The 10,427-nt window shown below is 36.7% G+C and overlaps 1 protein-coding gene across 1 annotated transcript; it reads right to left on the bottom strand.

Annotated features, from left to right (window-relative positions):
- Positions 1-534: 534 nt before the first annotated feature.
- Positions 535-7,939, bottom strand: LOC111700025 (nuclear receptor subfamily 2 group F member 1-B). Its single transcript, XM_023470836.1, has 4 exons — positions 7,297-7,939; positions 2,184-2,333; positions 1,403-1,921; positions 535-1,325 (listed from the first exon to the last, which is right to left on the bottom strand). The coding sequence occupies exons 1-4, from the start codon at positions 7,637-7,639 to the stop codon at positions 1,042-1,044; spliced, it is 1,296 nt and encodes a 431-aa protein (XP_023326604.1). The 5' UTR covers positions 7,640-7,939; the 3' UTR covers positions 535-1,041.
- Positions 7,940-10,427: the final 2,488 nt, after the last annotated feature.

The following is a 10,427-nucleotide window of genomic DNA, read 5'->3' as shown; positions in this document are numbered from 1 at the left end:
ACAGGGTGTCATAAAATACCGGCAGCCGTATACTAGTTCTGACAGGGTGTCCGGTGGATGACCAGGAATTGATTGATTAAAAAATGGATTGGAGTTTTATTGGACAATGGCAATTATTGATGAAAGAGGTTTTTATTCCAAAATCAAACAAAGGAGTTGAGTCCTTGCCACAAATTCTGATTTTCTAATCCCTATATCCTTTGTACCCTTTGTCGTAAACCTTTGATATTTCAAACTTATATTATTTGATCTAACAGAAGTCATAGTTTGAAATGTCAAAGGTCTACAACATTGGGTAGCAAAGATATAGGGATTAGAAAATCACAGTTTGTGACAAAGACTCAATTCCTTTACTGACAGGCTACCTTTTCCAACACTACGATAGACCCAGACCTCTTGTTTTGAATATAAGGGGCTGCATCCTGTTTATCCATTTGATAAAAATATTAATTTCTCCGGGTTTTGTGTTGCATTGGTAGATTTCTTACAGTTATAGATTTAAAACATCGACTAATTTAGGTGTAAATAAACTTATCTTCAAACACTTTGTATTTGACTTGAACAAATCTTTGGTATCGTTCGAGTGCAACTCGTGTTATCGCAAGGAAGACGACATTTAGTTTCAGAAATATCAACGTGGCCTCGCCGTGGTCTGGGTGTTCCCTTTCTCACCAGTCATTCTCAATATATTCAGTTCAACAAGGCAGAATCAGCGCCACGGGTTTGTATCCTCTTGAAAGATGATCCTAGTAATGTATCCAGCATGAGTTGCAGGTTTGGAACTTTGAATCCTCGTGTGATTTCTTCTCTTTGCACACCAGGTTTCTTGTTCTCTCCGAACTAGGATTTTATGACAAGATGAACCACGTGACTCAATGCCAGGGATGATCCTCAGGATGTAGGTGAGGGGGATTGTGAGAGGGGTGGGGAGGATTTCCCTATAAGAACTGGAGAGGTTTTACCGAGAGGGGGAAGAAGAAACGGCGATGGGGCCGAATATCATGGAAGCATCCCTGAGACCTGCCGGAGCAGGGCGTTGTGTCACATTGAGTATCCAGTCGTCATGCTGGGCCACTGGAAGGTGTTCCCTGAGAGGAGCATATCCCTGATCAAGGTTTCTATCGGAGTTTTCCCAACTAATCTCACAAAGAATAGTTGTTCTATCACAGAGGCGGATACAGTTCTCAAGGAGGGGAGACGTAGGAGAAGTTTTCCGAACCTGGTGGGTTGATTAGGATACTGGGTTCTACAGTACTCCTCCAGAGCACACTGAGATTTTTCCTGTAACTGTTCCACTATTGATGCATCCGATAGACCAATAGCATCTAAAATAATGCATCATTTAAAAATCTAAAATCTAGAAAATATGAAGAATTGTTAAATAAAAAAGTTGAAAACTAACCTGTAGTAAAGAGAACTATCGCCTTCATACAAGAATATTCAGCAGCATCAACATGAAGAGATTTTAGCTTCTCAACCTGTTCTTGAAATATTCTAATGTGATCCATAAAAGCTACAACCCGGTCAGCTGCCATAGGAGCAGCATGTAATCCTGCAGCAGCCAGGAGCGGAGCAATATGTAGCGGCATGTTACACTGAGCAGCATTGAGTACAAATAGTTCTGACCAGACTAATCTGAGTAGTGCAACCTGATCTGTAACCTGGAGCTCCGGGAACCCAGGGATATTCCGAGACCATTCTACAGCGGAGAAAAGGATACGAGCTGCGAACTCACAGATATTATCAATCCCGATCATATTATTAGACGCCATCTGGATTTGTCCATATCTAGTTGCATAGGGTTCAGCTCGGAGTAGTAGGGATATATAGGATGAAAGATAGGTTGCTCCGCCGAACGGATCTGGTCCGAACCCGAACCCAAGCATTCCCTGTGTTGGAGGAACCCGTCCACGCTGAACAGCTGAAATATAAAAACCATCAAGATCTGTCCCAAGAAGACGATGATAAATTATCTTCTGTTGGCAAGGGTTTGTGGAAGATCTATTGAAGAGGAGGAATGGGGGGGGGGGTGGCTAGGCGTTACAGGGGGTGCATATAGAGAATATATGATAAGTTTCGGAGTATATTAATTACGTATCAATCAAATTTAAAAGTCGGACTTAGTTGAGAGAGGGGTAAGGAATTTAAACGGAAGGAAGTTGAATTTGTTTTAAAAATCTTACCCTCACGTTTCATTCCCATTTTGAAGCATTTCTTGAGCCTACAGTGCTGACACTGGTTCCTATGATGTTGATCTACTGGACAGTTCTTGTTTCCTCTGCACTGATAGGTCAGGTTCCGTCTCACAGATCTCTTGAAGAAGCTCTTACACCCTGAAAACATATATTCCACTCATTCTCAGATGCAAAGATGTTCAACTTAACAAATCTTTCCTAGATAGTCGGTAACTACATATACTCTCCATTTATAGAGTCAATTACCGGTTTTTAACTCTTTAAAGCTTTTTCTGCTCAACAAAGAATGAGATAATCATGTGTTTCTCGTTTAAAACCGACTATTCTTAACTGTGGGTTTACTACAAAAGTGTCCTGCGCATTTATGTTGCATAAACAAAGAAGAAAATTCCAAAGGTAAATTAGGGGTCAGTTCAAATTAAAGCAAAATTCCCCTGAGGTCTCCAAATAAAAACCTTCTAATGATAAATCTAAATATTTATTTTAAAATGATAAAGAAATTAAAAAATTGTTTAATCTTTTTTTCAATGAATAGATTGATCATCCCCCCCCGCACACAGTTCGTAGCGTTGAGTTATTTCCGTAAAATTGAAAACTACGTCTTTAAGACATCGTTCATATTTCACTGCTAAGCGGTACATTGGGTTTCAGTTTAATATTTCATAGTTTACTAAAATATAAAAACTGACAAGTTTTAGTCTTGTTAATATTTGTGTGTTTCAGACTCAATCTCTCTCTTTCTCTAGCTGTGTAAGAATTCATTCAATTTTTAGAAAAAGAAAAAAATGCAAAATTGTGGCTATATTTGATCTACAAAAAGCTTGAAAATATTGGCTTTCTATTCCCACAAATCCATCAAATATTATGTATATTTGAATATTGTATTTGTTGCTTGATCTCCTTTAATCCTTGCACTTGACAATTTCTAAATATAAATTGAATAATCTCAATTTCAAATCTAACATTTGTTGATATACTGATACTCAACTCTTTAAAGTTTTCAATATTTAAAACTGCAGTTTGAAAGTAAACCTAAGCGTGTAAAGACTTAAGAAATACTTCAAGAAATTGAGTCTTTGGCACTCTGATTTTCTAATCCCTTTATCTTTGCAACCCAAATGTCGAACACCTTTGATATTTTAAAGATATAGGGATTTGACAATTTGTGTTTGTGACAAAGACTCAATTCCTTTGCAACTTCACTAGTTCAATAAATAATTTCTATCGGATAACTTTAAACCTGAACTTGTGTAATAAATTGGGTTAGATTTACTCCTAGGTTATCTAGATACCCGGAAACAGGTTGGTTCTGAGACAAAGGGCGGTATGACAGGTAATATCGGAGTAAACATGATTACCTATTGTTCATTCTTTCGAGGAACTTGTACCGTTAGATTTACACCAAACTTAAACCATTCTACAATCCGTTATCTTGGTCTCATAGGATGATGATTAGACATTTCTCTAGTATTGATTCCTATGTGGTTTGATTTGTTTGTGCATTTTTGTAAACCCTGCCTTATTGTTGAAATAAAATCCCCTTCTTCAAGCCTGGAGAGACCCTGAAACCTAGTTCCAAGCTGATCCCTGACCCTGGATATTGTTTAGAACGTTTAATTGAACCTTTCTCTAGATGAGATATATCAGTCTTGAATCTATACTTGATCCATCGGATCCTTCTATCCCGTGCTGAGCACACGTTCCAACCATCCATCCTCCATCATATCACAGTTTTTTCTCTCTCCTACCTAACCATGCAAAAACCTAAACCATCAGTCCTATCCCTCTAACAATCTGATAATGACCTAACTACTGGGAAACAATTCTCTCTTCCCTTCAATCTTTCTCTCATAATCTTAAAGGGACTGAAAGTGTTATTTTAAGCGACACTCCATGCAATATTGGCAATGTAAGGTTTACAACGGTACTCTTTAAATTTGTCTGATCAGGTATAAATAGACATCAACTCACAGAAAAAAACACACTTTTGAGTCAGAAAAACGACGAAATCTTCAAAAAAATTTATCAGATTAAAGTTTCAAGGGTAACATTGTAAATCGGGCATTGCCATCTTGAAAAAACGCTTACAGTCTCTTTAACCAACTTTTAATCTATATTTAACTTTCCTCATAAATTTTTTTATCCTTGCTCTTTCTATTGAAAGCTGTTTTGTTAATCCAGCTTTATTTCTTACTCCTTTATTTCATTTTATCTCATTGTTAAGAGATTTTCTTATTTTTTTTCCTTTTTATTTTCAAATCCGTCTTTTTCTTTTGCTTTATATTGCTTAAATTAAATACTCATTTTTGGAATTAAGTCTATCTCACAGCTGAAAGATATTCCTGAACGATTGAGTCTTTTAGTGAAAATTTCCATAGTGGTTTCCTTATATTTTTTATTAAGTTGAAAAGTTCAAATATTTTGTGTATTTTAAAATTGGGGAACACTCCCTTTAAGTTGTAAGCTTGTTTGTTTTTCCTTGTAGAGTTTATATATTTGAATTCTGCCTGATAAAATAAGTAATGTCTAATAATTAAGGACCATTAAAGCAAAAACAAGGCATTTTACTCGTCTGCAAGATAAACCTTAAATACAATGTTTAATAGGTATAATTATTTTTTTTCATTACAATGTATTCATTTTCAAGTTTATGTGTTTATCAAGCAAACATCCTTCTATTCTTATTCAGAGACCGGATTTAATGAATTTGAGCCAGGTCTAGAGACGGTTCAACCACATATCTTGAATCAGGATACACATAAGAATCGACGGTAGGTAGTTTAGCGAACTAGTTCAAATTCATTGAGTCTTTGTAACAAACTCTGATTTGCTAATATCAATAAATTTTCCACCTGATGGTGTAAACCTTTGATATTTCAAACTTAGATTTTTTCATCTAACAGAATTCATAGTTTGAAATATCTAAGGTCTACGGCATTGGATTACAAAGATATAGAGATTAGAAAATCATAGTTTGTGACAAAGACTCAATTCCATTGGTCCTTTGGCGGATAGCAATAAGACGAGGATTTAGATAACGACTAACTATATTTAAAGTATAAAGTTACAAAGTAGAAAAATATATATATATGACGTGGCTTCTGGAAACTCCTCTATTCTTCTCCCTGCCGCGAAAGGTTCTTCCTAGGAAAGACGACTTTCATAGCCGCCACAGGTCCCATCTTCGAATTTGTAAGTTTTTATACTTAATATATATTTGTATGTGTAGATAAAAATCTAACTATGCTATTTAGTATATTTATGAATGTAAGTATTTAGGTTTGTATGCACCCCATCTATTGTTTGGTTGGGTAGGTACTAAACAAAAAAGAGTACAATAGAAAGCAACCTATTTTTCTCTACTCTTGGGGTCCACTATACAAAGTTAGGGATGGAATTATCCTATTCAGCTGGACCCGACTAGACCACACATTCAACAAAACTCTCTCTGTTCAACTTCATCCTAAATCTTAACTTCTTGAAACTATAAGACTAGGATTCTGTTTAGTAAATATTTATTAACAAACCAATCATATAAAATTCAACCCATTTCCAAAAAAAAAAAAACATTTTTTTCCAGAAAAATTATTCTTAATCTCCTTACTTTTTTGTTCCTTCTCTCCTCTGTTTAACCCATCACCACCCTCCTCCTTCCCTCTGGCCGACCCCTCATCACCCTCATCCATCCTCTGTTTAACCCCTCACCACCCTCCTCCTTTCCTCTGTTTAACCCCTCACCACCCTCATCCTTTTCTCTGTTTAACCCTTCACCACCACCCTCCTCCCCCTGTACAACACCTCATCACCCTCCTCCTCCCCCTTGTTCAACCCCTCAGCAACCCCCCTTGTTCAACCCCTCCTCCTTCCCCTTGTTCAACCCCTTCCTGTTTCAACCTTATTGTACAAATTATTTGCAAAGTATTTGTAAATACATATTTCCCAGGGAGCTTTCCAAAATATGTGCAAAATGTTCAGATACATTTCAGGGATGAGTATGAAGACTATAATCAGGTTCTCACACGGAGAGCTTTTTATTTTGTTAAATTAGAGTTTAAAGGCAAGGAATGTTTGCACCTGTTCCCCTGTGTATAATCCTATACCCGGAGAAATATGTTCCGTATGTTTAATCCTACATGGAGTAATGTGTGAACTATCTATAGAAACATTAAACACTTAAATTCAAATTGACTCTAGTTTGAACTAATTAGTCTATTAATAAATATCATGATTCATTATTCAGACTAATTTGAATACCAGTTTCAGAATGCATCCATAACAATTTCAGAGTTCAAACAGTTCATAGAGTTTAAACCTTTCATAAGATTATTCAAAACTTGTAATTGTCTAAATATGGTCAAATTCCCTCCGACAGCTTCATTTTTTAACTGCAACTGATTTCTCGCCTCTTCGCAACCTAATGGTGTCAACTTTTGATATTTCAAATTTTAACTATTTAGTCTAACAGAACTCATATTTTGAAATATCAAATGTAAATGATATCAGGCTTTGAAGATATAAAGATTAGAGTAATCAGTTACTTTAAAGTTTATTAAAGTTTAAACAGATTCTACCAACTAGTAAAAATAACCTAAACCTTTTTAATAAACAATTCTAAACATATGTTCAATAAAAGGATAATTACAAATTACAAACTCAAAGGAATTATGTCGTTGCCACAAACTCTGATTTTCTAAGATATTAAAAACAATTTTTGAGTTTTAATTTTTAATTTTTATCTTTATGACATTGGGTTCTAGTCCAAAAAACACCATTCTTTATTAAATGTGTAAATACAATTAAAATGATCAAATTTGTCATTTAAACTTATAGTTTATTCCTAAAAGAACTGAGTTTCTGCCACAAACTTTGATTTTTAATCCCTGTATCTTTGCAACCCGATGTCGCAGACCTTTGATTATTCAAACAATGAATCCTGTTAGATAAATTAGTCTTATAATTTTGAAAAATCAAAGGTTTAAAGATATAGGGATTAGAAAATTCGAGTTTGTGGTAAGAACTCAGTGCTGCAAACTGTAGAGTGAAGAAGTTTAAAGCTAAACATTGAAAAGAAATATTGTAAATCTGAATTATTATTAATTACCTTCACATGTGAACTGTCCATAATGTTTTCCACTGGATTTATCTCCGCAGACAACACATGATATCTCCTGACCGTTCTCATCCTTAGCTGCAATAGTTTCAGAGTCGGAGCTCTGCTGAGACGCATCACTACAAGGGATAGGTGTAGTGTTGTTGTTGTTGTTGTTGTTGCCAAGGGGGGAGGGAGACCCATCCAGGGGTGCAGTGGGGGACAACCCACCCAAGGACTGATTGGACATGGACATGGCCATGGACATCGACGGGAGGATGTTGGAGGAGGAGGCGAGAAGGTTCGGATCCCTCCAGACCGAGGTGGGTGGGGCAACCAGGGCCATCCCTGGCATTTGCCGGTGTACAGGGGGAAAGGGGAGAGGAAGGTAGGGAAAGGTCGGCTTCTGTTGACCCGTGGGGTCGAGAATGTTGACTGTTTGTAAATATAGGTGGTGCGCGGGTAGGTTTCAGGTGTCGTAACCTTACATCTTATTCAAGCATGTGTATACCTGACCTTACCGGCCTTCACTCACTCTACAGCTTCCTAAGCAAGCAATGTCAGAACCTTTGACCAGACTGCCTCACCTCTAGAAAATGAGATGTAATCTGTAAGTGTGCCGATACCGTAAGGCCAGCCAAGCGCCACTAGTGGATCAGAGGGCGACAGGCGACTAGTGAACCTTACCGGGTCTCGGGGTGAGCTCCGCCCGGACAGGGCAGGCCAAGGGGGCATGACCAGGACTCGAGGCGACACGAGCAGGGGGCACATACGACACATCCTGATTGGGCGGCAAGAGGCGGCGGTGGCGGGGGTGGGCGGCGGCACACACAACTACTGACAGATCATTGATCCGTGCAGCCTTGGCAGACTGTTTTCTGTGTGAAAAGTAGTCAGATATATAAGATTATATTTGAGGACACCCTGTGTGAAAAGTAGTCAGATAAGATTATATTTTGTTCTCAATGTTTGCTGAAAATCTTGTAATTCCAGGAACTATCTGGATATCTGCACTTACAAATTTGACGGTAAAAATCAGACTTCAGGAAATATTTTCTTTTGTTCATTATATTCCATTTTAACCTTGTTTAAGAACATATAGTTTTAAAACGGACAAGAGGGTTATAAAAGAAAAAAAAAACTCTCAAAAGAAACTTTTCAAAAAAATTTCCCTTAAAGAAAACAAATTGCTTAAGTTGTAAGAAAAATTAAGAAGAAAGAGGAGGGATTGAAGGGGGAGGGGGAGGTTGTAAATGTAGTGGGTTTTATTAAACATGAGTATGGAACTACGCGTATAGGGTTGTTAAGTTTAATGGTTTATCTCTGAAAAGTGTTTAGATACTAGGGAACAATGCATAGTTTAATATATAGCCTCCAGTTCACCTTTAATCATTCATGGTAAAAATATTCCATGAATAGGCCCCATACATTCCCATATAGTCTAGATTATACAGTGTACACCATACATTCCCATATAGTCTAGATTATACAGTGTACACCATACATTCCCATATAGTCTAGATTATACAGTGTACAACATACATTCCCATATAGTCTAGACTATACAGTGTACACCATACATTCCCATATAGTCTATATTATACAGTGTACGCCATACGTTTCCATATAGTTTAGATTATACAGTGTACACCATACATTTCCATATAGTCTAGATTATACAGTGTACACCAAACATTCCCATATAGTCTATATTATACAGTGTACACCATACATTCCCATAAAGTCTATATTATACAGTGTACACCGTACATTCCCATATAGTCTAGATTATACAGTGCACACCATACATTCCCATATAGTCTAGATTATACAGTGTACACCATACATTCCCATATAGTCTAGATCATACAGGGTACACCATACATTCCCATAGCTTAACTACGTTTATATATAACGACACAAAACTTGTAATTGTGTCTATTAAACTTAATCTGTAATCTACAACCCAAAAATATACTCAGTTGGAAAATACTCCACTTAGATTACATTGAAAAAAGTAATCGTTCCTTGTTTGTTTAGCAAACGAGTTGATGATATCTTGTCTGTGTTTGACATTGATAGCTTATGAGATCGTGCCTGTGTTTGACATTGATAGCTTAAGATTATGCCCGTGTTTGACATTGATAGCTCAAGATCATGCCCATGTTTGGCATTGATAGTTTACGAGATCGTGTACCTGTTTAAAATTGATAGCTCAAGATTGTGCCCCTGTTTGGCATTGATAGTTTACAAGATCATGTCCGTGTTTGACATTGATAGCTCAAGATCTTGCCCATGTTTGGCATTGATAGTTTACGAGATCGTGTCCGTGTTTGACATTGATAGCTCAAGATTGTGCCCCTGTTTGGCATTGATAGTTTACGAGATCGTGTCCGTGTTTGACATTGATAGCTCAAGAGATTGTGTCTGTGTTTGACATTGATAGCTCAAGAGATTGTGTCTGTGTTTGGCATTGATAGTTTACAAGATCTTGTCCGTGTTTGACATTGATAGCTCAAGAGATTGTGTCCGTGTTTGGTATTGATAGTTTACAAGATCTTTTCCGTGTTTGACATTGATAGGTCAAGAGATTGTGTCTGTGTTTGACATTGATAGCTCAAGAGATTGTGTCTGTGTTTGGCATTGATAGTTTACAAGATCTTGTCCGTGTTTGATATTGATAGCTCAAGAGTTGTTTAACTGATTAACCCTTATGCCTCGTAAACCAACGATAGGGATTGAATGTACCTGGATTGATATGGGTCTGAGAGACTCTTATGGAGTAAGGCATCTACTACATAGTGTACATTTACTCTCTTCAGGTTTACACTGCTTAATATAGATTTAATTTGGTAGATTATACTCTACTATATTATAGTTTTACTCTGCTAAATTACAGGTTTGCTCTGCTAAATAAAAATTATTAGTTTAATCTGCAGTTCTAAAAGTTTACTCTGCTAGGTTAAATGTTTACTTCGCTAGGTTAAAGCTTTACTTTGCTATGTTAAAGGTTTACTTTGCTAGCTTAAAGGTTTACTCAGCTAAGTAAAAGATTTAATCTGCTAGGTAAAAGGTTTATTCTGTTAGGTTAAAGGTTTATTCTGCTAGGTAAAAGGTTTACTCTGCTATGCCAAAGATTTACT

Source organism: Eurytemora carolleeae, unplaced genomic scaffold, assembly GCF_000591075.1.
Source record: "Eurytemora carolleeae unplaced genomic scaffold, Eaff_2.0 scaffold388, whole genome shotgun sequence".
NCBI classification, from domain to species: domain Eukaryota; kingdom Metazoa; phylum Arthropoda; class Copepoda; order Calanoida; family Temoridae; genus Eurytemora; species Eurytemora carolleeae.
Note: the sequence above shows the minus strand (reverse complement) of the source record. Positions and strands in the feature narration are given on the sequence as shown.

Excerpts from the sequence above, each read along its gene's own strand:
- LOC111700025 (XM_023470836.1), bottom strand. The coding sequence starts at position 7,639 with ATGCCAGGGATGGCCCTGGTTGCCCCACCCACCTCGGTCTGGAGGGAT. Across the intron at positions 1,922-2,183 it reads AATGGGAATGAAACGTGAGG|CTGTTCAGCGTGGACGGGTT; the intron begins GTAAGATTTTTA and ends TTTATATTTCAG. Across the intron at positions 1,326-1,402 it reads GATAGTTCTCTTTACTACAG|ATGCTATTGGTCTATCGGAT; the intron begins GTTAGTTTTCAA and ends GCATTATTTTAG.